At 42.5% G+C, this 26,207-nt stretch overlaps 4 protein-coding genes across 5 annotated transcripts; 3 read left to right on the forward strand and 1 right to left on the reverse strand.

Moving 5' to 3' along the window:
- The first annotated feature begins 5,337 nt into the window (after positions 1-5,337).
- On the forward strand, positions 5,338-10,287 carry LOC307228940 (transcription factor IIIA-like). The gene is made up of 3 exons (XM_079998792.1): positions 5,338-5,810; positions 7,134-7,343; positions 9,502-10,287. The coding sequence occupies exons 1-3, from the start codon at positions 5,413-5,415 to the stop codon at positions 10,016-10,018; spliced, it is 1,125 nt and encodes a 374-aa protein (XP_079854918.1). The 5' UTR covers positions 5,338-5,412; the 3' UTR covers positions 10,019-10,287.
- A 4,081-nt stretch (positions 10,288-14,368) lies between these two features.
- LOC307229561 (persephin) lies at positions 14,369-15,164 on the forward strand (the record flags this gene model as incomplete). Its single annotated transcript, XM_079999561.1, has 2 exons — positions 14,369-14,447; positions 14,719-15,164. The coding sequence occupies 2 exons, from the start codon at positions 14,369-14,371 to the stop codon at positions 15,162-15,164; spliced, it is 525 nt and encodes a 174-aa protein (XP_079855687.1).
- Positions 15,165-15,833: 669 nt separating this feature from the next.
- On the reverse strand, positions 15,834-20,710 carry wdr83 (WD repeat domain containing 83). 2 transcript variants are annotated; one of them, XM_079998793.1, is made up of 10 exons: positions 20,571-20,710; positions 20,090-20,213; positions 19,606-19,726; positions 19,043-19,148; positions 18,911-18,959; positions 18,445-18,571; positions 17,862-17,929; positions 17,264-17,372; positions 16,990-17,104; positions 15,834-16,232 (listed from the first exon to the last, which is right to left on the reverse strand). In XM_079998793.1, exons 2-10 carry the CDS (start codon positions 20,190-20,192, stop codon positions 16,077-16,079), a joined length of 954 nt encoding a protein of 317 aa, XP_079854919.1. In that variant the 5' UTR covers positions 20,193-20,213; positions 20,571-20,710; the 3' UTR covers positions 15,834-16,076. The 2 variants fall into 2 exon arrangements, with proteins under 2 accessions (XP_079854919.1, XP_079854920.1); XM_079998794.1 differs by having other exon boundaries at positions 20,548-20,710.
- A 311-nt stretch (positions 20,711-21,021) lies between these two features.
- On the forward strand, positions 21,022-24,460 carry wdr83os (WD repeat domain 83 opposite strand). Its single transcript, XM_079998795.1, has 4 exons — positions 21,022-21,165; positions 22,275-22,380; positions 23,497-23,594; positions 24,062-24,460. Exons 1-4 carry the CDS (start codon positions 21,116-21,118, stop codon positions 24,126-24,128), a joined length of 321 nt encoding a protein of 106 aa, XP_079854921.1. The 5' UTR covers positions 21,022-21,115; the 3' UTR covers positions 24,129-24,460.
- Positions 24,461-26,207: the final 1,747 nt, after the last annotated feature.

The raw sequence follows: 26,207 nt of genomic DNA on the forward strand, positions 1-26,207 counted from the left end.
AGTATGTATATGTATGAAAGTATATATGTATGAAAGTATATATATGTATGAAAGTATATATATGTATGAAAGTATGTATATGTATGAAAGTATGTATATGTATGAAAGTATATATATGTATGAAAGTATATATATGTATGAAAGTATGTATATGTATGAAAGTATATATATGTATGAAAGTGTGTATATGTATGAAAGTATGCATATGTATGAAAGTATGTATATGTATGAAAGTCTGCATATGTATGAAAGTATGCATATGTATGAAAGTATGTATATGTATGAAAGTAGGTATATGTATGAAAGTATGTATATGTATGAAAGTAGGTATATGTATGAAAGTATATATATGTATGAAAGTAGGTATATGTATGAAAGTATGTATATGTATGAAAGTATATAGATGTATGAAAGTATGTATATGTATGAAAGTATATATAATTATGAAAGTATGTATATGTATGAAAGTATATATATGTATGAAAGTATATATATGTATGAAAGTAGGTATATGTATGAAAGTATATATATGTATGAAAGTAGGTATATGTATGAAAGTATGTATATGTATGAAAGTATATATATGTATGAAAGTATATATATGTATGAAAGTATGTATATGTATGAAAGTATATATATGTATGAAAGTATGTATATGTATGAAAGTATATAGATGTATGAAAGTATATATATGTATGAAAGTATATATATGTATGAAAGTATGTATATGTATGAAAGTATATATATGTATGAAAGTATATATATGTATGAAAGTAGGTATATGTATGAAAGTATGTATATGTATGAAAGTATATATATGTATGAAAGTATATATATGTATGAAAGTATGTATATGTATGAAAGTATGCATATGTATGAAAGTATGTATATGCATGAAAGTATGCATATGTATGAAAGTATGCATATGTATGAAAGTATGTATATGTATGAAAGTATGTATATGTATGAAAGTAGGTATATGTATGAAAGTATATATATGTATGAAAGTAGGTATATGTATGAAAGTATGTATATGTATGAAAGTATGTATATGTATGAAAGTATATAGATGTATGAAAGTATGTATATGTATGAAAGTATGTATATGTATGAAAGTATATATATGTATGAAAGTATATATATGTATGAAAGTATATATATGTATGAAAGTATATATATGTATGAAAGTATATATGTATGAAAGTATGTATATGTATGAAAGTATATATATGTATGAAAGTATGTATATGTATGAAAGTATATATATGTATGAAAGTATATATATATATGAAAGTATATATGTATGAAAGTATATATATGTATGAAAGTATGTATATGTATGAAGGTATATATATGTATGAAAGTAGGTATATGTATGAAAGTAGGTATATGTATGAAAGTATGTATATGTATGAAAGTATATATGTATGAAAGTATATATATGTATGAAAGTATATATATGTATGAAAGTATGTATATGTATGAAAGTATATATATGTATGAAAGTATATATATGTATGAAAGTATGTATATGTATGAAAGTATATATATGTATGAAAGTGTGTATATGTATGAAAGTATGCATATGTATGAAAGTATGTATATGTATGAAAGTCTGCATATGTATGAAAGTATGCATATGTATGAAAGTATGTATATGTATGAAAGTAGGTATATGTATGAAAGTATGTATATGTATGAAAGTAGGTATATGTATGAAAGTATATATATGTATGAAAGTAGGTATATGTATGAAAGTATGTATATGTATGAAAGTATATAGATGTATGAAAGTATGTATATGTATGAAAGTATATATAATTATGAAAGTATGTATATGTATGAAAGTATATATATGTATGAAAGTATATATATGTATGAAAGTAGGTATATGTATGAAAGTATGTATATGTATGAAAGTATATATATGTATGAAAGTATATATATGTATGAAAGTATGTATATGTATGAAAGTATATATATGTATGAAAGTATGTATATGTATGAAAGTATATAGATGTATGAAAGTATATATATGTATGAAAGTATATATATGTATGAAAGTATGTATATGTATGAAAGTATATATATGTATGAAAGTATATATATGTATGAAAGTATATATATGTATGAAAGTAGGTATATGTATGAAAGTATGTATATGTATGAAAGTATATATATGTATGAAAGTATATATATGTATGAAAGTATGTATATGTATGAAAGTATGCATATGTATGAAAGTATGTATATGCATGAAAGTATGCATATGTATGAAAGTATGCATATGTATGAAAGTATGTATATGTATGAAAGTATATATATGTATGAAAGTATATATATGTATGAAAGTAGGTATATGTATGAAAGTATGTATATGTATGAAAGTATATAGATGTATGAAAGTATGTATATGTATGAAAGTATATATAATTATGAAAGTATGTATATGTATGAAAGTATATATATGTATGAAAGTATATATATGTATGAAAGTAGGTATATGTATGAAAGTATATATATGTATGAAAGTAGGTATATGTATGAAAGTATGTATATGTATGAAAGTATATATATGTATGAAAGTATATATATGTATGAAAGTATGTATATGTATGAAAGTATATATATGTATGAAAGTATGTATATGTATGAAAGTATATAGATGTATGAAAGTATATATATGTATGAAAGTATATATATGTATGAAAGTATGTATATGTATGAAAGTATATATATGTATGAAAGTATATATATGTATGAAAGTAGGTATATGTATGAAAGTATGTATATGTATGAAAGTATATATATGTATGAAAGTATATATATGTATGAAAGTATGTATATGTATGAAAGTATGCATATGTATGAAAGTATGTATATGCATGAAAGTATGCATATGTATGAAAGTATGCATATGTATGAAAGTATGTATATGTATGAAAGTATGTATATGTATGAAAGTAGGTATATGTATGAAAGTATATATATGTATGAAAGTAGGTATATGTATGAAAGTATGTATATGTATGAAAGTATGTATATGTATGAAAGTATATAGATGTATGAAAGTATGTATATGTATGAAAGTATGTATATGTATGAAAGTATATATATGTATGAAAGTATATATATGTATGAAAGTATATATATGTATGAAAGTATATATATGTATGAAAGTATATATGTATGAAAGTATGTATATGTATGAAAGTATATATATGTATGAAAGTATGTATATGTATGAAAGTATATATATGTATGAAAGTATATATATATATGAAAGTATATATGTATGAAAGTATATATATGTATGAAAGTATGTATATGTATGAAGGTATATATATGTATGAAAGTAGGTATATGTATGAAAGTAGGTATATGTATGAAAGTATGTATATGTATGAAAGTATATATGTATGAAAGTATATATATGTATGAAAGTATATATATGTATGAAAGTATGTATATGTATGAAAGTATATATATGTATGAAAGTATATATATGTATGAAAGTATGTATATGTATGAAAGTATATATATGTATGAAAGTGTGTATATGTATGAAAGTATGCATATGTATGAAAGTATGTATATGTATGAAAGTCTGCATATGTATGAAAGTATGCATATGTATGAAAGTATGTATATGTATGAAAGTAGGTATATGTATGAAAGTATGTATATGTATGAAAGTAGGTATATGTATGAAAGTATATATATGTATGAAAGTAGGTATATGTATGAAAGTATGTATATGTATGAAAGTATATAGATGTATGAAAGTATGTATATGTATGAAAGTATATATAATTATGAAAGTATGTATATGTATGAAAGTATATATATGTATGAAAGTATATATATGTATGAAAGTAGGTATATGTATGAAAGTATGTATATGTATGAAAGTATATATATGTATGAAAGTATATATATGTATGAAAGTATGTATATGTATGAAAGTATATATATGTATGAAAGTATGTATATGTATGAAAGTATATAGATGTATGAAAGTATATATATGTATGAAAGTATATATATGTATGAAAGTATGTATATGTATGAAAGTATATATATGTATGAAAGTATATATATGTATGAAAGTATATATATGTATGAAAGTAGGTATATGTATGAAAGTATGTATATGTATGAAAGTATATATATGTATGAAAGTATATATATGTATGAAAGTATGTATATGTATGAAAGTATGCATATGTATGAAAGTATGTATATGCATGAAAGTATGCATATGTATGAAAGTATGCATATGTATGAAAGTATGTATATGTATGAAAGTATATATATGTATGAAAGTATATAGATGTATGAAAGTATGTATATGTATGAAAGTAGGTATATGTATGAAAGTATATATATGTATGAAAGTATGTATATGTATGAAAGTATATATATGTATGAAAGTATATAGATGTATGAAAGTATGTATATGTATGAAAGTATGTATATGTATGAAAGTATGTATATGTATGAAAGTATATATATGTATGAAAGTATGTATATGTATGAAAGTATGTATATGTATGAAAGTATATATATGTATGAAAGTATGTATATGTATGAAAGTATATATATGTATGAAAGTATGTATATGTATGAAAGTATGTATATGTATGAAAGTATATATATGTATGAAAGTATATATATGTATGAAAGTATGTATATGTATGAAAGTATATATATGTATGAAAGTATGTATATGTATGAAAGTATGTATATGTATGAAAGTATGTATATGTATGAAAGTATATATATGTATATGTATGAAAGTATATATATGTATGAAAGTATGTATATGTATGAAAGTAGGTATATGTATGAAAGTATATATATGTTTATGTATGAAAGTATGTATATGTATGAAAGTATATATATGTATATGTATGAAAGTATATATATGTATGAAAGTATGTATATGTATGAAAGTAGGTATATGTATGAAAGTATATATATGTTTATGTATGAAAGTATGTATATGTGTGATATGTGTGATGAATAAACCTCTTGAATATTGAATCTTTAATCCTGTGCTTATGTGTCCTGGGACTTGGCACGGTCTGGTCTGTTCCTGGCGTCTGGTTGAGATTTTAGTAAAAAACAAGATGCAGTGTTTTTAAAATATTGACAAAACACTGTTAGGAGAATAATCCTGCGTCGTTTGGTGCTTTTGTGAACATTGTGAATATGCGGAGAAGCCGTTTTCCTCACGTAACTGCCAGGTCGCCCGGTCGGTCTTCCCGTCGCCGACAGCGAGGGGGCAGCAGCGCCCGGCGACTCCAGCCCGCCGGAAACAGGATGTGACGTCACCGCCGGACGCACGGCACAACGCCGACACGCGGGGAAGACGCGATCGACGCGACCGTCCCGCCCGGGCAGCGACGCATGGCCGCCGCCGCCGCGGAGCCGCACCGGCGCTACATCTGCTCGTTCCCGGGCTGCGAGGCGCGCTACAACAAGCAATGGAAGCTGGACGCGCACCTCGCCCGGCACACCGGGGAGCGGCCGTTCCGCTGCGGGGAGCCCGGCTGCGGCGGCGCCTTCGGCACCGCGCAGCACCTGGCCCGCCACCGCCTCATACACAGCGGGGAGCGGTCGCACCGCTGCGACGCCGAGGGCTGCGGGCAGGTCTTCACCACCCGGTCCAACCTGCGGAGACACGCCGCCCGCCGGCACGGGGCCGGGGACGGGGCCGGGGCCGTGGCCGCCGGGAAGCAGAGGAGGAGCTACGGCTGCGCGGTGGAGGGCTGCGACCTGGAGTTCAGGAAGCACCAGCAGCTAAGGTCCCTGCTCCGCCACCACGCGAAAATATATCGGAAACCAGCACCTAGACTGTCTCCTAGCACCTAGACTGTCAAGATTCAAGAGGTTTATTCGTCACATACATAAACACACTTTCATACATAAACACACTTTCATACATATACATACTTTCATACATACTTTCATACATATACATACTTTCATACATATATGCAGTGAAATGTCAATGCAACGCACCCGGTGATTACACACAATATGTTCTAGACTGAACACAGTAGCTACCTAAGAATTTCTACTTGACCCACGAACTTATTCCTAAAACGTAATGCAGTAAGTTGAATACTATATAATTAAATAAAACTATATAAAATAAAATAAGAACTCAAGGGGTGGGGGTACAGAATCGATAAAGGGAATAGGCTTATGTATATGAGAGGCTATTATGTATATACAGATATGTGCATTAAAGTGGCATGTGAATAAAGTGAGGTAGTGTTGGTGAGATGCACAGTATACAACAGCACGGCGCAGCAATACGGCATCACGAACAACCCTGAACAGTGACACAGTATGCGGTACAGTATGCTGCATACAGTACAGTAGGTAGTGGAGCCTGTGTGTGTTTCTCAGTGAGGACCCCTGCTGAGTTCAGCGTTGACACTTCTTATGTCTTGAGGAAAAAACTCTGTCTCTGTTCTCGCTGTGTGACTGTGGAGGCTCTTGCTCCACCACAGCAGCTGGAACAGTCCGTTGTTGGGGTGATGAGGATCCTTCATGATGCTGCAGCTCTGCTACTACACCTCCTGGTGTATAAGTCCTGCAGGGAGAGGAGGGTTGTTCCAGTGGTACGTTGAACGCACCACCCTCTGCAGGGCCCTCCTGTCCTGAGCAGTACAGTTCCCAAACCAGGCAGTGATGTTGCCTGTCAGGATGCTCTCCACTGCTCCACAGTAGAAGGACTTGAGGATCCTCACCGAGACCTCGAATTTCCTCAGCTGCCTGAGGTGGTAAAGACGCTGCCTCGCCTTCCTCACCAGAGTGTCTGTAATTGGGTGTCTGTCTCCTAGCGCCTCTATACTGTCTCGTAGTGCCTAGACGGGCTGTCTCCTAGCTCCTAGGCGGGCTGTCTCCTAGCTCCTAGGCGGGCTGTCTCCTAGCTCCTAGGCGGGCTGTCTCCTAGCTCCTAGGCGGGCTGTCTCCTAGCACCTAGGCTGTTTCCTGGCACCTAGGTCGTCTCCTAGCTCCTAGGCTGTCTGTCTCCTAGCTCCTAGGCGGTCTGTCTCCTAGCCCCTAGACAGTCTCCTAGCTCCTATGTTGTGACAAATAAACCCTTGTTTGTCCAGGTCCCACATGTGCGAGCAGCACACCGGGCGGCCCCCGTACGGCTGCTCCTTCAGCGGCTGCTCCATGCGCTTCACCTGCCCCAGCAAACAGAGGCGGCATGAGAAGGTCCACAGAGGTTACCCCTGCAAGGAGGAGGGCTGCGGCTTCACCGGGAAGACCTGGACCGACCTCCTAAAGCACCGCAAGGAGGCGCACCGCCCCGTGTTCAGGTGAGCGCTGGGGGCACGAAAGACAAGTCCAAGTACCACGCCGACATTTCTGTTTGAGGAGAAGTTGGAGATGGGAGCGGCCCGGTCCAATATCGCCATGTGGCGCGTCGCCAGTTATCGGAAACGACGTCGCCGATACCGCGTGCCGGTCGGCGTTCCGTTCGGTAGCTCGTGCAGGACCACGAACCCGCCGCTTTATTTTGCTCATTTGATGATCTGCTTCCTCAAGAATTCAACTCAAATAATGAAGCTGCAACGCGCCGGGCGTGGCTGGGAACTGGTGGGTGGAGCTGGGGAAAAGCGTCGCCGCACTTCAGCCGCGTTGCACGGCTGCAGGAATGAAATTCGAGTAGAATTCGAATAGGGAAAATAAAAAAAACCTAAATAAACGCTATTTCTGAAGTGCTGAAATTACCATTAGATTGTGTATTTTATTTTTAATGAATAATTGATTATCAATGTTTAGGCTAATGTTCCAATCAATCCACATGCGATGACAACACAGCTCCATGTGAATGGATCCATCCTCCTGCGGCGTTTCGCCGTGTACAACGTGAGCCATGGACCAGGACGTCCAGTACTTCCACTGATGTGGGGGTGGCAGTGGGGAGAAAACTGACCATCACAGACTTCGGGAACGCCCTCTAGTGCAGAGGTTCTCAACCGCCGGCTCGCGGCCCCTGGCCGGGTTGCGGGGCGTTTGCCGCCTGAATAGGTGTCAGCAAATTTATATCGAAATCGGATCAGAACTCAAAAACATTGGATCGGTGCACCTCCAGTAAAACTATATAAGTACTTGCTCTCAAAGGTGCAGTGTGTAGAATTTAGGGAACGGAATTGGCAGAAATGGAATATAATCATAAGTATGTTTCTAATTAGTGTGAGTGGTGTAACGGATCCTAGTTGATCTGTAGATACCATGCCGAACCACACGGTTCGGCATGTGAACCGCAGATCAATGGCAAAATTGAGCCACCATAGTGAAAAACTGTTTTACTAAAAACTACACTGTTGCTTACTCACTTACTACACCACATACTTAAAAAATTTCCGAAATCTCGATGCTGCTGTGTTTTACTGTTGAAGCGCAGTGATTGGCTCCCGGCGCGTCGCTCTGTCTTGCTGCTACTTCACCACATGTGGTGAATAAGCTGCATCGCGTGTGTCGCGTCGGCCATATTGGAGCGCTCAAGACCCGCAAAGTGAAGAAATACGTAGGCGTTGAGAGATGCAGAGTGCTCCACCAGTCCAACCCGTTGTGGCTTTCCTAGTTCTGAACCAATTTTCACGAAATGTAGTTTGTTATAAATGCGAGAAATGTAACATGATACCGGTTTCTCATTGGAATTAAGTTCAGTTACTGGGGGCGGATCTAGTCCTATATTTTTTTCATTCATACCCATGTTTAAAGGAAGAAGGTATCGTGCGTGCCTCATATTTTACTTCTATTTAAGGAACGAGTAGTTAAGTAAGATTTTATTGAAACATTGGACATCTTGGATGTTGTTTTCATTTAGGACCATGGGGAGAAAGAGTTTTACAAAATAAATTGAAAGCAAAGTTGTATTCGTCTCCTTTCTGTGATGCGATTCGAACCGTGAGTTTTGTGAACCGTTGCGCCCCTGATGAGTGTATAACCCCATGGAAATGAGAATCATGTTTTCGTTACCTGACAATGAGCGCCTTATATCCACATAGGGAGCGGGTACGCTTCGACGGAGTGCACCGCCATGTTTCTACAGTAGCCCTTAATGGACAAACCCAACACTGGCTCTAGAGAGGGCCTTCTGCAAACACCAGCTCTTCCTCTGGTCGCCGTAATGTCTCCCTGCAAATGGAAAATAAAATATGAATAAAATAGCTTTTTAGCATTACTTCACTCATGTTAGCTTGTGGCGAGCGTAGCTTCACCTATATCTTTGGAAAGGGATGGGTGGGGGTGGTGGAGGATAATTCAGTTTGTTGTAATCTTCAACCTTACCACTAGGTGCCACTAAATTCTACACAATGTTACTGTGTGTGTGTGTGTGTGTGTGTGTGTGAGAGAGAGATATTCATACTTGTACTTGCACGGTTCCTACTTTTGATCAGAATGTGAGTTGTTGACAGAGCTTCATGGCTCATTCTCAGTGAACCGCGGTGCCTCTCGTCCCTGCAGGTGTGAGCAGTGTGACAAGGAGTTCCGTGACACGTGGTTCCTGCACCAGCACCAGCGCGTCCACTCCGAGGTGCGGCTGGTGCACAAGTGTCCCAGGGGGGGCTGCGACAGGTCCTTCACCACGCTCTTCAACCTGCAGAGCCACATCAGCTCCTTCCACGAGTGCTCGCGGCCCTTCGCCTGCACGCACGCCGGCTGCGGGAAGACCTTCGCCATGAAGCAGAGCCTCCAGCGCCACAGCGTGGCGCACGACCCGGAGCGGCGGAGGATCGCGAAGCCCCGGCGCACGAGGTCCCTGGCCTCCCGGCTGAGCGGCTTTAAGCCCTCGGATAAAGCCCCTCGCGGGAAGCCGGGCGACAGAACCGACCCCGCCCCCGGACCGGGTCCAGAACCCAGAGACCTGGTGTCGCTGCTGCAGGACAGTGTGTTGTTGAGGAGCGTGGTGGAGGAACGCTGCGGCCTGCCCGGCAGCCCCGGCCTCGCCCTGGAACACACTGTCATGGCACTCGGCCAGTGACTCCGGTTTTTCAAATCGGGGAAAAAAAGGGAACCACACGTGTAAGCTAATTATTTTGGGAAATGGTTGAACATAGTGATTACATCCACTACCTCAACTTTGTGAAGGTGTAAGATTATATTTTGAATGCAGTTTTTCAACAAAAAACATAGGAATTATGACGTTAGAAAAATCTGTGATATAAAGGTATTTAATAGGACCGCTCGTTTCTCTTCTTTGCAGTTTCTGTGCCATTTCCCTCCGGGGATAAATAAAGTATTGTCTTTCTATCCAAGTGGTCGTTGATGGAAAACCTCGTCATGAAAACAACAGAACAGGAAGGATCCAAAACAATACTCGCGGGAAATCTTGCGTGAGAAATTCTAAATAAAGAACCCAAACTCGATTTGAGTGTACATGTGTGAGCGTTCTGTAGACTACAGACATAAATGAAGCCTCTTCTGGGAATGAAAACCAAAAGATCGCGGCGCCAAGAATGAACCCTGAACACAAGCTGGAGCATAAAATCAATTCCAGGTTTTGGGATGCAGAACATCTTTCCAAAATAATAGACGCCGCTTTTCTAGCCGCTCAAAAGCATTTCACTCGTTACACGCAGCGCCAGCCACACAAGGAGGCGGCCGGCTCTTAGGGGTCAGGTGTCTTGCTCAAGGACACCATGGCAAACGAGTCAGGCGGGGACGGGGATCAAACTACCCACCCCTCCCGGTTTCCAGGCGACCACGCCACCTCCGGAGCTACTGGATAGAGTCTGACTGCGTCGTCTTCATGGCGTTTTCCCACTGCAGAGTTGCCATCACGGTTCTTTTTTTTTTTCAATCCAAAAATAGCAGAACATGCTGTTGGAATCCCTGGCTGCCTGGCTTCAATGCACATCATTTGCTTCAATTACTTTCGGGCGTCTTCCCACATGACCGCAAAGTGGACCGAATGTAGCGTCCGCCTTTGCTATGAGACCGAGGGGCGCGAGCTGGAGACGCGAGCCGTGGAGGGAGGGGGCCAGGCCGGGGCGGCGTGGTTTGATCATCAGATATACGACTTCGGGAGAAAAAGCTGCTCGACACGAGTTTGAAATTCCGAGGCTAAACCCCGTCAGAACGCTTTCCCGGGAGCAGCAGTCCCTGCATTCCTGCCCCACGCGGCCCAGACAAACCCTATAAGGACCTCGCCGTCGGACCAGCCCACCGAGGAATGCGCGGCGGAACGCCCGGAGTGAGTGTCGCCAGAGAGCTCCATGCACGCCAGCGTGGCGCCGTTGCAAAGAGGCCTTACACCCAACCGGCGTTGTACGCGTCCCCCAAACCCCACCTGAAGTGGACACAACCTGTCCAGCGCAGGCGAATGATCCCGGTCAAAACACTGGGAGCGAACCTTTCAAACAAAGGTTCTGCTTCATTCTGGTCGATTGTCCTCTATCCTCCCCACATTAACAGATTTAATCCACCGATCACATGTAAGAGCTGCATCGAAATATTAATTTAAATGTTTAAAATGGAGCGCCTGAGCGCAGATCCTACTGCATCGTAGATTCTCGTGACCGTTTTTTTTTTTTTGGCCGTTAGTCTATTTTTACCACTCTTATCAGTTCCGGCTTTAATTCAGGCTGCATTTAGCCCCAGACTGGAGCTTAAGCCCCAGTCTGCCTTGTGAGCGGAGAGATAAACTGACTGCTGTTCAAAGTCAGCTTCTGTCAGACTCTCACGCCGTTCGTCTTCTTTATTCCCAGTATTTGTCTACCAGGAGCACATTCTTTATAAACTATGTGATCACAGATAAATATCTCTGTCCTCCTCCGTGTGGTTACCGGTGAAAAAGATGTTTGCCTTCCTAAGGTTAAGAATTCTTCGGGTGTTGTGTATCAGCGGAATTGCTGCCGGGAAGTAATTATCCTTGATATATTGCATTCACTGTGTGTAATGACCAAAATATGAGTGACTCCAGGAGTGAGCAACGAAGCCCTGCGGACGGATCGCTCACTGTTTCAAATCAATGCGTTTGTTCAATGTAGTTCATTGATTATTGATACGTAAAAGGAAGGAATTTGGAGATTTCTGCCCCGTACGGCACCGTAAACAGAGACTACGAGGGGCTGAACTTGCAGGAATGCAGCAAATATTTGAGTGGATACAAGGAGTGAATTAGGGGATATGCATTTAATAACCTGAAAGTGATGGGGGCTGAAAGTGAGCGCACATGGCTCTCCTGCCTCCACACCAGCCTGTTGCCTGTAGAAAAAGAAATTCAGCCGTTGGGAGTTCTAAAATTGTCCGAATTGCTCATTTGGATTCTCAATTCTTTTGGAACGATATTACGTACTACATTTTGGATCGACTAGGCCTGAGTGACAAACGGTCCAATGAGTCGATCGGTGCACCACACTATGACTGACCAGAGAGCAGCACTACAAACAGCGCCCTCCACGTATTTGGTCTCCTTTTTCCCACCGATGATGCTGAATTCTTTCAATTCCTCAGGTGACACCTCTGAATTCCAGGCCGTATCCGTGGTCCACATTCCGGAGGGATTTCTCCATCCGTCTACCCCGCCTCCCTGCCTTCATCCTCACCTCGGCCTGCACCCTCCCGTCTCGTCGGAAGGATGGAAGGAATGTGTCAGGTCCCTCCGTCCTGCACGCCGGGGATTGGACAGGAAACAGACGAGGAACGCTCTGTCACTCTTTCTTCTCGTCTCCGACTCAGTTTGTGGTCAGGCGGCTCCCATGTTTCGGGTCAAAATGGTGTCAAGGCACGCATGGAGTAGTCCAGGTCAAAGACCTTTACCCTCAGAGGTGTGAGACCTCTGCACCCAGAGGTGCAAGACCTCTACCCACAGAGGCGTGGGACCTCTACCCACAGACGTGTAGGGCCTCTACCAGCAGAGGTGCGGGACCTCTACCCCCAGAGGTGTGAGACCTCTATACCCAGAAGTGCGGGACCTCTACAGCCAGGGGTGCGGACCTCTTCCCCCAGAGGTGTGAGACCTCTACCCCAGAGGACCTACTGCTAGAGTATTTTGGTTAATACACACAGTGAATGCATCGGACCTCTATTCCCAGGGGTGTGGGAGCCGTACACCCAGAGATGTAGGGTCTCTACACCAAGAGGTGCAGGACCTCTACTCCTAGACGTGTGAGACTCCTACCCCCAGAGGTGCAGGACTTCTACCCCCAGAGATGTGGGGTACATGACATTACATTACATTACATTTAGTCATTTAGCAGACGCTTTTATCCAAAGCGACTTACAATTGTTCAAAGACCGACGGACGCAGCCATCAGGAGCAATTAGGGGTTAAGTGTCTTGCTCAAGGACACTACAGCATGCTAGCAGGAGGAGCCTGGGATCGAACCAGCAACCTTTGGATTACTAGACCACCAGCTCTACCTCCTGAGCTACCACCCCCATCCATGACCACTACACTCAGAGATGCGCGACCCTTACATCCAGGAGTGAGGGATCTCTACCCCAAGAGGTGCAGGACCTCTACTCCTAGAGGCCTGGGACCTCTACCACAGACATAATACTTAATGCATATTCTACATACTGTGCTTCAGAGGCGCATCGCTGACGAAATCCCTCAATTTATGGACGAGTTCACAAGCTCTGCCTCAGCAGGACGAGTCAACTCACTGTGGAATGTCTGCCAAAGGGTTTTTCTTTTTTTAGAATTAGAATTCCTTTCCATTAGAACCTCGGAAACTAATCCACCAAGGTAATCTTTGGTTTTTCCCCTTCATATTTATTCATTTTTCCCATTAAATCGCTGTCGATGTTGTGTGGCCATTTATCTCTATTGATCTTCGGCGTTATGTACGGACCTTTCCTTCCTCTTCTATACCTTTTCTCACTATCTGTGCGTCCATAAATCGTCCGTTGAAATATACTTGCCAAGCTGTGATTGCTTTACTGCACCGACTATCCAAGGCCCCTATCAGCGTCTCAATGGCCCGCTCCATATCAGCTTTAAGTAAAACTTCCCCCACCCCCAACACGAATCCATCGCACGCGAGGCCAACATCTCTTTGGAAAAACATCTGGGGGAAACTCTACCACAACCGCCATGATTTACACCAATTAGATAATCCCAAAACTACAAATTCTGGGTCAAGCGCCTGCCCGCCCTCCTCCGCTGTCTGTCAGCATCAGGTGAGGGGTGATATTCTGTTGGCAAGGAGCAGGTCAGTGTCTCATCCTCTCACCCCCGCACCCGCCGACCCCCCTTCGCCTCGGAGCGCTATATATTGGAGGTCGCGACTCAACTGCATCTCAGCATCCCTCTTGTCTTACTCGCTAAAGGAAACACAAAACGCACGCATCTCAAAACGCACGGACGGAGACCAGGCGCTCGGAGATGAGTCCCTTCTGGAAGCTGGCGGTGCTCCTGCTCTGCATCCACAGAGGAGAAGGACACCAGCTGAGGACGCTGCTGGGTAAGTGCTGTGACCTCTGACCTCTGGGGTAACGGGGTACAGGAAAGGTCCGCGATTGGACAATTTCAGATTTTGGATCGAATGGTTGAGAAACGAATGCTGGTTAGTTTGAAGTTACGTTTATTTTGGGGGGCTTTACAGGTCGGTTGAATTAGTGCTACGGCAGTGAGAGGAATCCTCGGGGTTGCTTTCGGGGAATGGACTCATTGGATATTCTGTGAGCGGTTCGGTATCTCGGATGTGTCGCTGAACAGTTGCTCGTCCTTTCCAGATCGCAGGGAACAAACGGCGTCTCCGGATCAGGACCAGAGAGGTGAGCCTGACGCCGGCCGCACCGAAGGTTCTGGATTCGATCTGTCCCAAAATACCGGATCCCCGCCGGCGCGGGGGCGCCGGTCGTCCCCGGACCCGGCGAGCTGCGGCCTGCGCTCCGTGCTGCTGCAGGTCCGGGACCTAGGCCTGGGCTACGACTCGGACGAGACGGTCCTGTTTAAGTACTGCGGCGGGACGTGCGAGCGCGCGCGCTCCAACCACGACCTGACGCTCGCCAACCTGCTGCAGAGCGGCTTGCTGGGCCCGGCGGCGCACGGCACCGCCTGGCACGGCGCCGCCTGCTGCAGGCCCACGCACCACGAGGACCTGGCCTTCCTGGACAACACCCACCGCTGGCACAAGGTGGAGAAGCTGTCGGCCGCCGGCTGCAGCTGCGTGGGCTGACGGGTGGAGTAGAGACGGAGGGACAAGTCTGCTCGCAGGCGCTCTTTAAACGACCGTAGAGGAAGAGCTTTGCTCCAAATAGAAATACGTTTGAAAGCTAAAACTAAATTTGCACACTTCTAAACGACAGCATATCTTAAGATATCTTAAGAGGTTATATATTTATTAACTGTGCTCCTTGGGAGTATATATAGTTTGTGATATAAAATAATGCTAAACATTGTCAAAACATTTGTTTTTTGGAAATGAGCTCTTCAAATGTAACCTTCATTTTATAATTTTTTTTATATTTTATTTTCATTTTTTTGGAGAACAGTTTTTGTGCTAGAACTGAACAGAAAGATATGCTTCTACAGGAACCTACTTGACGTTGTAAATAAGCTTAAAATAAATGTCTATTTAACTATTTATCTTCTGTGGGACAACGTTGTCGATTGATTTAAAAGAATGGATCTCACATGCACTACTGTGCGATGCGAGTCACAAGTGACCCCTCAAAAAGGTCCAACCGCAAAGGAAATGTATTTATGTATGATAAGTTATTTATTTATTTGGTTGCGTTCCTTAACTTATTTTGTGGTACGCTGTGTTTTATTGTGTTTGTTCCTAATAAAGAAAAACCATGTACAGAACTAACCAACAGAAAAACTGTTTTTTTACGTCACGTAATATAGTTTATGGAAAATGTTTATTCAATTCTATGTACAAAAACGTGTCAATTCTTCGACTAAGTGTAGCGCGCGCGCGCGCGCGCGCGCACGCACGCACGCACGCACGCACGCACGCACGCACGCACGCACGCACACACGCACACACGCACACACGCACACACGCACACACACACACACACACACACACACACACACACACACACACACACACACACACAGCTGGAGTTCAGTGACTAAACATTCACGCTTCCTCCCCGCCCTCCTCCGTTTCCTCTGGCTCCGCCCCCCACACCTGGACACGCCCCTCCATGGCCGTCAGGAGGCAGGTCTCCGTGGGATGGAAGGACAGTGATTGGACGACAGCTTTCCCCACCGGCAACTTCAAGGACAAGGAGCCCTGAAGCCGTGCAAACGAGACAGGAATATTTTTGTTGTTTTTGTTGTTGTTGTTGTTGTTGTTGTTGTTCAGCACCTCAGTGATTTTCATTTTCACTTTTTCAACCAAACCTACAAAAATGTCAAACTCACAGCAGAAAAAATAAATAAAAATGACCCCCCTCTTTAACAATTTGTCAAATCACAATTGGTATTGGTACAAATTGTATTCTCTTACTAAATATAAAAAGGTTAAATGAATATCTGATAACAAAATGCAAGCCCATAAGCTACAGGTGGAATAATAAACAAACAGACCATGCTGGCCTTAGATGAACAAGATGATGTGTCTACAATGTTTACGTGTTTTCACTATGCACTGAGGACCATCAGTTGAGCTGTGGATCGAAATTGCTGCATTTCGAAATGTGCTGTTACCAAATTGTAACACCCGAGCAACAAATAACATTTGAAAACTAAAGGTTTATATACGCATGTCATGTCATTTTCTTTTTAAAAACATGGCAGAGACTTTCTTTCGAAAGCGGTATATGAGCATTAACTCAGCAGTTCCATCTTAAAAAAAATGGAACTGAAGAAATATTGTTTAAGAACCAGCACCGAAGTCAAGGTATCGTAGCTATCCAGCCCACTACTTCTAGAAACGTAAGATACCAGGATGGACAAATTGGGATAACCACTTTCCCCAGGGGGATTCATAACGCACACTGTGTGAAATAAAACTCAATACAAATGGATAAATGTGTGTGAACTCTGACCTCCACCAGGTCCCAGCAGTAGACGTGTCCATCCTCCGAGCAGCTGAGGACGTGGGTGTCCTTACTGGACAGGCAGCAGTCCAACTTGTAGCCCTTCATCTTGTGTCCCGTGTACCTGAGAGACGCACACGAGGACAAAGCCTGCGTCGGCATGATGTTTAAATTCGGTGTGCAACGGCAGCTCGGCTCCGCTTCGGCTTTTTTGACATTTTTTAAGGTGTACATTGCGGGGATGTGTGTGTGTGTGTGTTTTTTAACACGTCGCAACACTCACTCTCCCAGCAGCTCGCCGGTGCTCTTGTCCAGCAGTCGGACGGCGGAGTCCAGGCAGGAGCTCAGCGTGCACTGACCGTCCTGACTGAAGCACACGCACGTGATGGGACCTGCAGCGCGTACGGGAAACGTCTCTTTTAGAACACGAGCCACGGCTGCTTCGGCGCGGTTACGCAGCGTGCGATTCTGTTCACATGCTGAAGCTTGGTTAAAAAAAAAAAAAACAACTAACGGAAACTCAAATATTTTCTGACATCACGGGTTGCTTTGCCCATTCAGCGTCGTGTACCATCTCTTCCCTTTGAAACCAGAACTAATTGTGAGACGAGAGACTTGTTTGCATCACTCAGGGCTCGTTTCTAGCTAACGGGGCTCTAGTGAAAACAAATGGACACAACCATACTTAAAAATCACTGGGTTTGAAAATGGGTTTGGAGAGATTTTTGGACTCTGGGGAGGCAGAACAAATAAAAACCAACATCTTAGAACTGAGGTAGTCACGTTCTGGTTCGAGTGGTGCTTAATGCAAATACAGTCACGACATAATAAAGAATACGGTGCAAATATTAATATTGCAGAGGTTGATCAGAGTCGCTCACTGTTGATGAAGTCCACGTTCAGCTGGCCCATCCTGAGGTCGTAGCACCGCACTCTGCCGTCCACGGACCTGAAGGAGAGGAGGGGGAACAACATTTCAGTGAGAACATTGGGAAGGGAAGCCAACTCCACTTACCTCAATCAATTTATGTTTGATATATCCTAAACTGAGTTCCTAAATGATCTTTTATGATTTATATCTGATGGCAATTGTATTAATTACTTTGCAATGTTATGTCACCATGACCATATAAAGTTGTGTGTGTAACAATATATCTACATCTATGTAATCACATATCAGCACACAGTGTTAATTCCCACAGACAGTACAGTACGCACTGTGAACTATCTAAAGAGATAAACTGTACATTCATTCATCCCTTCGATGACTGCAACCACACAATGGCCGCTCAAGGCTCACATCCACATCAAATTGTTGATCAGTTCATCGGGATGTTTTAAATTATAAAGAATTGCACGAGCGTCACATTGTGGCACCTGTGCTGAAACAAAGAGCTGGCACACGTCATTGCTGGAAGAACCTTTTACTTGTTTTCTGAGAGACACAGCGAAACGGGTGCTCACCCGGTCAGCAGCTCGTGCTGCACCACCTTCAGGCTGCTGATGCCGTCCCGAGCCTCGTCCAGGATCTGGATGGGCTCGAACCGGCGGGACCTGGTGTCCCAGCAGCGCACCGTGCCGTCTATGGAGCCTGCAAAACACCAAAACAAACAAGTACACACATGCCACGCACACACCTTGTCATATACTGATAAGTACACAATTTTTCAACAAAAAAAAACAAAAAACCTCTAACTCAGTTTACACTTTGCTCATGTGGTACTGTGTTCCCCTGTGAAAGCCATTCCTGACAACCCTGTGCACTCATCTATCCATCAACAGTAAAATATGGAACTGAATGTTAAAAAAAAAAAAACAATTTGAAACAAAACACAATGCAGTGCAGAGTTCACATATGCATGTACAAACCGCAACATCCACAAATGAGATACATACGAATGACTCAAAACACTCTTTTGAGGGGACTCACCGGACAGGATGACAGTTGCCTCTTCATTAAACTGAACGCAGTTGACTTTCTGAAAGAAACAACAACAGTCAACAATAGAAAAAATAATCACTAACAAATGATGACAAAATAATTTAACATAAAAAGACTCACCCCGGCATGGCCCCTGAGTTTGCGTGTGACCTGCCCAGTGCCGACGTCCCACAGAACCACCGTCTTGTCGGAGCTACAGGAACACAGCTGGCTGTTGTCATAGGAACTGCGGAAGAATTCGGAAGATGGAAAACATGAAGAAGACAGAGAGCACCATCACTGGGACAGCCTGAGGCGTGGCTTGTTGCTGTAACCTGTCATTGGAATGAGACCACTTTTAATTCACTCCTGTGTACCAGAGGTATAATTCATATTGACAACCAACAACGCTATCAGCAGACGAAGGGTTACTCTTGTTACCTAGATACCACATTAGTTTCCCTGTAGGGAATTGTTTTTAACTCAACTACCCAAGGTCATCGAGAATCTTTGTCTTGAAAGTAGACAAAACCAAAATGGAAGGGGTCAAAATTCACCCTGGGTGAAAAAAAGTGTTGCTGCTTTATTTACATGTTTTAAAGTCAGGGTCTTGTATGAGTACTGGTATCAAACCATTTTTGACCGTCCTCACCTCCCCCGACAAAACTTCATGCTAAAGTAGAGCGGGTGAAACAAAGACTCACCCGTCGGCATCCAGGACCTCGTACCCGTGGCCGCTGTACGTCTTGAGCAGAGTTCCTCTACTCACACTCCACAGCTTCAGAGACTTGTCGCTGCCACACGACAGAAAGTAGCTTCCATCAGCTGCCAGAGAGCGAGATTTAACATATCTGATGATCCATTCAAACGTCTTACGTAACCGCAAGAGTGACAATTTAAGTGTTAGTGAACACTACTGTACACTACTGCTCTACATGTGTCTACGAGTGTCGTGAAATGTCTGTGTCAGTGCAATGTCCTATGAGGTGTAAATCATAGCATGTCCATACATTTTGGTCTCAAAAGTATCAATCACCTTGTTTGGTGAGAATGAACTGAACTTCCAGCATATTAAGTTACCAAACGTTAAACATGAATCCACTGAATGAGACCCTGTCAGCTCTAGAAGACCCAAAATCCAACCCCACGCCCCACAACGCACACACAGTTCTTGCTTCTTGCACTCACCATTGAAGCGCACAGCCCTGACGGCCCCCTGCTGACACTCTACGGTCCTGAGCAGATGTCGGGGAAGCTGGGGAACCTGGGGTTTTGGCTGGGGGAAGGCCATGGGAAAAAAATCCCTGTAAATCTGAGGGAAAATGGGAAAAAGGAAAGAGAGTGAGGAAGGAATAGTACTGTATATTTGTCAACGCTGCGCCGTGTTATGTTGCATGTACAGGCGTTTGGCCTGGTAAGGGTCCGTGCATAGTAGTGCAGACAGACAAGATGCATTAAAAAAAAAAAAGAGAGCATGCTTAACAGTTATTTATTTATATTCAGAATAAACTGAATGTTCTCTGTGCGCCAGATAAATATTGTGCAATATCAGTGCAAGCAGACACCTGCTCTAATTACATCCGTTGTTATTGTTATTGTAAACAGACAGTTAGCTAAACAGCGCTGCTATTTACAAACTCACATACGTAAAAATAAATACTTTCTTTACTTCGTTTTGTTTTGTAGTCCCCCCCCCCCCGAGTTTATCCTAAATGCACAGAGGTGTCGTCGCTGCGTTGAACCCGCACACGGTTGGATAAAACGCATCAAAATGTAAGAGTTTCACAGCGTCCATTGCACCACGGTGGAGACTTGTCCACGCTACTTCCGGTAATGACCGCGGTGCATGCCGGGACGAGCTATTCCTGCCACACTAAAAGCTGCAGCTGCGGCATTTCTGTCCATTCTATCGTGAAATGTCCATATTTATATTGACGTGTCTACACTTTTTTTCTATTTTACGTGATATACGTTTGTATGTGTCTTAACTTCACCAAAAAATAAAAATAAAATAAGAATCCAGTTGATAAAACCCTTTGGATTGGTTTACACGCGTACTTTTGTTGTGAAGTTACTTCCGGTCCAAAGCCCCGTCTTTTCCGGTCCTTGACCGTCGCCGACCCGCCCTGTCACCATAACGCCGTAACACAGCGTCGTTGGGCTTCATTTGATATTCATATTGGTCAACGTTTCAGCGGCACTTTACTGTACACGATGTCGGCCAACAACACGGCAGACCCGAGGCGGCAGAATAAGATTTTACGGTGCGTAAAATAATACAAAATTAGCCTTTCCTCGGTTGTTAGCAGGTTAGCTCGCTAGCTCTCCGAGCGGCTTGTAATCGCTTGTCGGTTAATCCCTAATGCGATTTGAGTGTCAATTCGATGTGTGCACAATGCATTATATACAAGCAGAGAGCAATAAAAACATATCAACAGAAAGTTAGACACAGGTTAAAGGAGACACGCAATACACCAAACACGGAGTAGCAGGTGAAGGCGCAGTTTACAACAGTGTTAAAACATTTAGGAGGAACAGGAACTCACTCACCGACTAGAAACTCAGCAGGACTGTTACTACACACAGGGAACTCTAAAGCGAGGAAGAAAATTATACAATTAATTTGAAAAGAAAAAAGCAAATTCTTCACTGCAAATATAAACATTACGAGCCGGCATTCGACAGAAGAGAGGCTTGGGGATTCTGGACGTTTGGGAATGAATGGTTGGGGAAAGTTGGGGTCACTCGATCACTGGACAGGAAAATGACCCACCGCCGTCAAAATGTCGTCCGTCCTCCAAATAAAATTAAACTGTGAAGCAGCAAATCTTAAATATTCATGCAAGACGGACTAAAGGTCATCCCCTCTGTCTCCCAGGAATAACCATCCTGAAACAACGCGGTGTATTTGTTGATATTACATTATTACATTGCATTGATCAGACGCTTTCATCCAAAGCGACTTACAATTGTTCAAACAGCGACGGACGCAGCCATCAGAAGCAATTAGGGGTTAAGTGTCTTGCTCAAGGACACTACAGCATGCTAGCAGGAGGAGCCTGGGATCCAACCAGCAACCTTTTCGATTACTAGACGACCAGCTGTACCTCTTGAGCTACCGTCCCCCCTATATAAGATATTTTTGCCAGAAATGCATGATAGCACCTAGTTTATATGTCACGCGAACAGCACGTGACATATCTTTGTCTTTCGGTACAAGTGTTAACTTTCATATCGACCAAAGTCTTAAAATGCTTTTGGAAAAGACAGGACAATGCCGTGGCATGTGCTTATTGGGAAACACATGTTGTTTTGTTTGCCTTACTGCGCTGTGTTTGTATGCGCCGACATTATTTGTCCGTCGCCGTTGCAGGTACAAGCCGCCCAGCACGGAGAGCAATCCCACCCTGGAAGACCCCACCCCCGACTACATGAACCTGCTCGGCATGATCTTCAGCATGTGTGGCCTGATGCTCAAGGTGACCCCTGCTCCGCACGCACGCACACGCACACACACACACACACACACACACACACACAGGCACAACAATAGTGAAATCGCTGGTTTTGATCAAGCTGTATTTTTTTTTTATTAGTTATTGTTGTATTCACTCCTTTGTTGAAACAAGATTTGTTTATTCTGCTATAGCATTAAATTGGCATTGAGTTCGGAATGGGACGTCACTGCTGTTACCCCCACGTCATTGTTTTTCCACAAGTGCATGAGCACAATATCAGAGCAGATGCCGCACAGTCTGCCTCTAACTGTGAATCCCGTCGCACGCAAACGCAGAAGATGTGACTTGGCCTGCGGTGCTTGTGTGCCACAATGAGAATGAAAGAGGCTGAATGTCTCTTTACTCCCCTCCCCGTCCCCTGTCTGCATTTATTGCACCAAAGGCTGCATAGATGTGAGTCCAGCCCGGTCCTTTCCATTTAGAAGATTAAAGGTAAGCTCACCTCTTCAGATGTCCCCACCCCCACCCCGTCCCCCCCGAAGGGCAGCTGTCGCTGTGTTTTACCACAGAGGACACAAATACAATAGGGAGGCTCTGGGCTACAAAGACGGCGGATCCTTCTTCGGACGTTATTCAGCAATATTACCACTCGGGTTCGTGGCTGGAAATGTGTTTTTTGGTTGTTTTCCCGTTCTGAAAAAACAGCAAAATCTAGTTTGGCAATATAGTGCAGACGGAGAAAGAACTTTGCCAAAAATAACTGCTGGTGAACACGTCCTCGAACACCCTGGGCGGCAAATTCAATACGGAGTGTTGTCATGGCGATACAGCGAGGAAATCAACCATCAAAGAGTGTCGAACCCGGAACTGTTTGGATTGCAGAAGGCGGGAGGAAGATGGCAAAAGCTGGTGAATGGCTCAATCTGGGGCTTTGCACACATCACTACATACCAACTCAGAACAATGTCTTCTTGTTTTCGAGGGTTGTGTGTCACTGTGAGCGTCCTGTCCTGCTGTAACAGTAACAATCATAAAAGACGTCCAAGCTTTAAAAAAAAAAAAAAAAACGTTGTATAAAGCAACGTCTTGGTGCCCCATTTGACTTGGTGTGTGTGTGTGTGTGTGTGTGTTCTCCAGTTGAAGTGGTGTGCGTGGATCGCCGTCTACTGCTCTTTCATCAGCTTCGCCAACTCCAGAAGTTCGGAGGACACCAAACAGATGATGAGCAGCTTCATGTGAGTATCAAATAACGAAGCGTCACGAAGGAGGGAAGAAAAAGATGTTTGAATAAACAAAACCATAGTATCTTGAAGTAGTTCGAAAATATACTGCTTTATCAAGATTAAGCAAACTGATACGACTACTGATGATGTTTTTGACCTTTGTTTTTATTTATTATTTTCAATAATTGCTCTATTCGCTTGGGTGACATGAAACTGTGACTCAGTTCAAAAAATAAAATCTGACACGGGAGCAGCGCAGTGTCGGACCCCCAAGGCCGTCGCTGCTGAGGCTGCGTAGCGGGTTAGCGTGCTACGTAGCTCTCTAATATCTGTCTGTCTGCCTGTCTGTCTATCGCCGAACGCTTTGAAATGAGTCTTATTTCTGTGACGCCTTGCGTAGTGCAAGGCGTCACTCCCACGCCGCCGCTTCCCTCAAACTCACGCCTCTACGTTTCCCGCCCTCTCCCCGCCGTCCGCAGGCTGTCCATCTCCGCAGTCGTGATGTCGTACCTCCAGAACCCGCAGCCAATGTCGCCGCCGTGGTAGCCGCGGAACCAGTCGGAGCAAAACTCTGTGAGCGGAGCGGCGAACAAAGAAGGGACGAGGTGCCCGGTTGGCTCCCACGGGGCCGGCGTGGAGGTGGAGGCGGAGCCGCGGGGGAGGGGGGAAGAGAGCGGCTGCTAAAAAAAAAAAAAAAAAGGCGTGGAGTCACACGGACACATGACCCAAAATGGAGGCCTGCGCCGCTTTCTATTTTCCATCTCTTTTAATCCTTTTTTTTTTTTTTTTTTTTTTTTTTCTAAGGTTCTTTGTTGAAAATGCCTCCGTTACCCGTGGACCCGCTGTAGTTTTTCGGAAATAAAGTTGTATTTAAAGTATCCAGACTGCGTTTGTGTTTTTCCTTCAGTGCAGATGAAGGCCGGGTCTCGGGGGAGGAAGCTTTTCGGGGGACTCGAACCGGCTCTTCCCGCTCTTGACTCAAAGGTCCTAGAATCGGCGCCCGCACGCATCGGCAATTTTACCGCCGGCACGGACGCCGCCGCTGCCGCCGGTTTCGCACAGATCCGGGTCGAAACGCAAGCAGACGAGCTTCTTCATGATGTCACTTGTTTCGCTGTTTGGGAATTAGCAGTTCTCCTCCCTACCTCCCTCCCCTCAACAGTTTGTATCATACGTTTAATGTTGATATCTATCAGGGAGGAGGAGGAGGTGGAGGAGGATATTGAATTTGTCGCTGTCAGCAGTTATGGTCCCCATTGATCAGCCAACTCGGTAATTTGGATATTAAAAGCTGTCACAGTTTACTGGATGTGGGCCTTGAGCTCCAGCGGGCGCCGGGCAGGACCCGGTTTTTTAATTAAATCTAATCTCCATACTCCGCCCGGGCCGGATCCGCCCAGTAGACGCCGTGGGAGCCACTCGCTACTTTTGGGGAGGGTTGAGCTTTGTCCCGTTTTCCGACACTAGAGGGCACAACGGCGTCCTCCGTGGAACACCAGGAAACGGAAGTCCAGCTCCAGTGATCCGGACTGGAGAGCGGGAGTCCTGTTTTTGGGATCGATGTGAATCCTGAAATGTTTGATCTATTTCTTCAAATATATATGTATATATATATATATATATATATATATATATATATTTTTTTTTTAATTATTATTATTATTTATTTATTTATTTATTTATTTATTTATTTATTTTTTATTTTTTATTATTTGTGGTTTGTTAGTTGTGACCCTTAGTGTCCCTGCCTTGGAAGTCAGAAATTATATTTAATTCCACAAAGTCTACTTTCGTGTTATCGAAAATGTTTTTCTTTCCAAGGAAAAATCTCTTCTCATTTATGTTTCATATTCAGTGCAGTGACCTTCTCTCCCTTCTGACCAAGCTGTTTTTCAGGGGCTTCTGCGCCTGGAACGGCATAGTCCTACTATGTACTGCAAGTACTATTGCCAAGTACTGTTACTATGTACCACAAGTACTATTACCAAGTACTATTACTATGTACTACAAATACCATTACTACGTACTACAAGTATGTATTATTGCTCAGTGTACTCAGTATAAACCGATCAGCAACAACATTAAACCCAGTAACAGGTGAAGTGAATAACAGGTATCATCTGGTTCCAGTGGCACCTGTCAAGAGGTGGGATATATATACATTTTATATATATATATATGTAATGTTATATATTATTATATATGTACTGTTGTATATTATATATATATACAATGTTATATATTATTATTGTATATATGTATAATGTTATATATATATATATATATATATATATATATATATATTATATGTATATTATAACATTGTATATTATTAAATATATAGTGTTATATATTTTATATATATATATATACTGTTGTATATTATATATACTGTTATATATTATTATTATACTTATATACTGTTATATATTAGTGTGTATATATATAGTGTTATATATTATTATATATATACATATACTGTTGTATATTATTAAATATATATAGTGCTATATATTATTATATATATAGTGTTATATATTAAATATATATGAGGCAGCAGGTGAGTTGTTGATGTGTTGAAGCAGCGTAAGGATCTGAGCCACTTTGACAAGGAGCACATTGTGA

This window comes from Zeus faber (assembly GCF_960531495.2).
Source record: "Zeus faber genome assembly, chromosome: 4".
NCBI classification, from domain to species: Eukaryota; Metazoa; Chordata; class Actinopteri; order Zeiformes; family Zeidae; genus Zeus; species Zeus faber.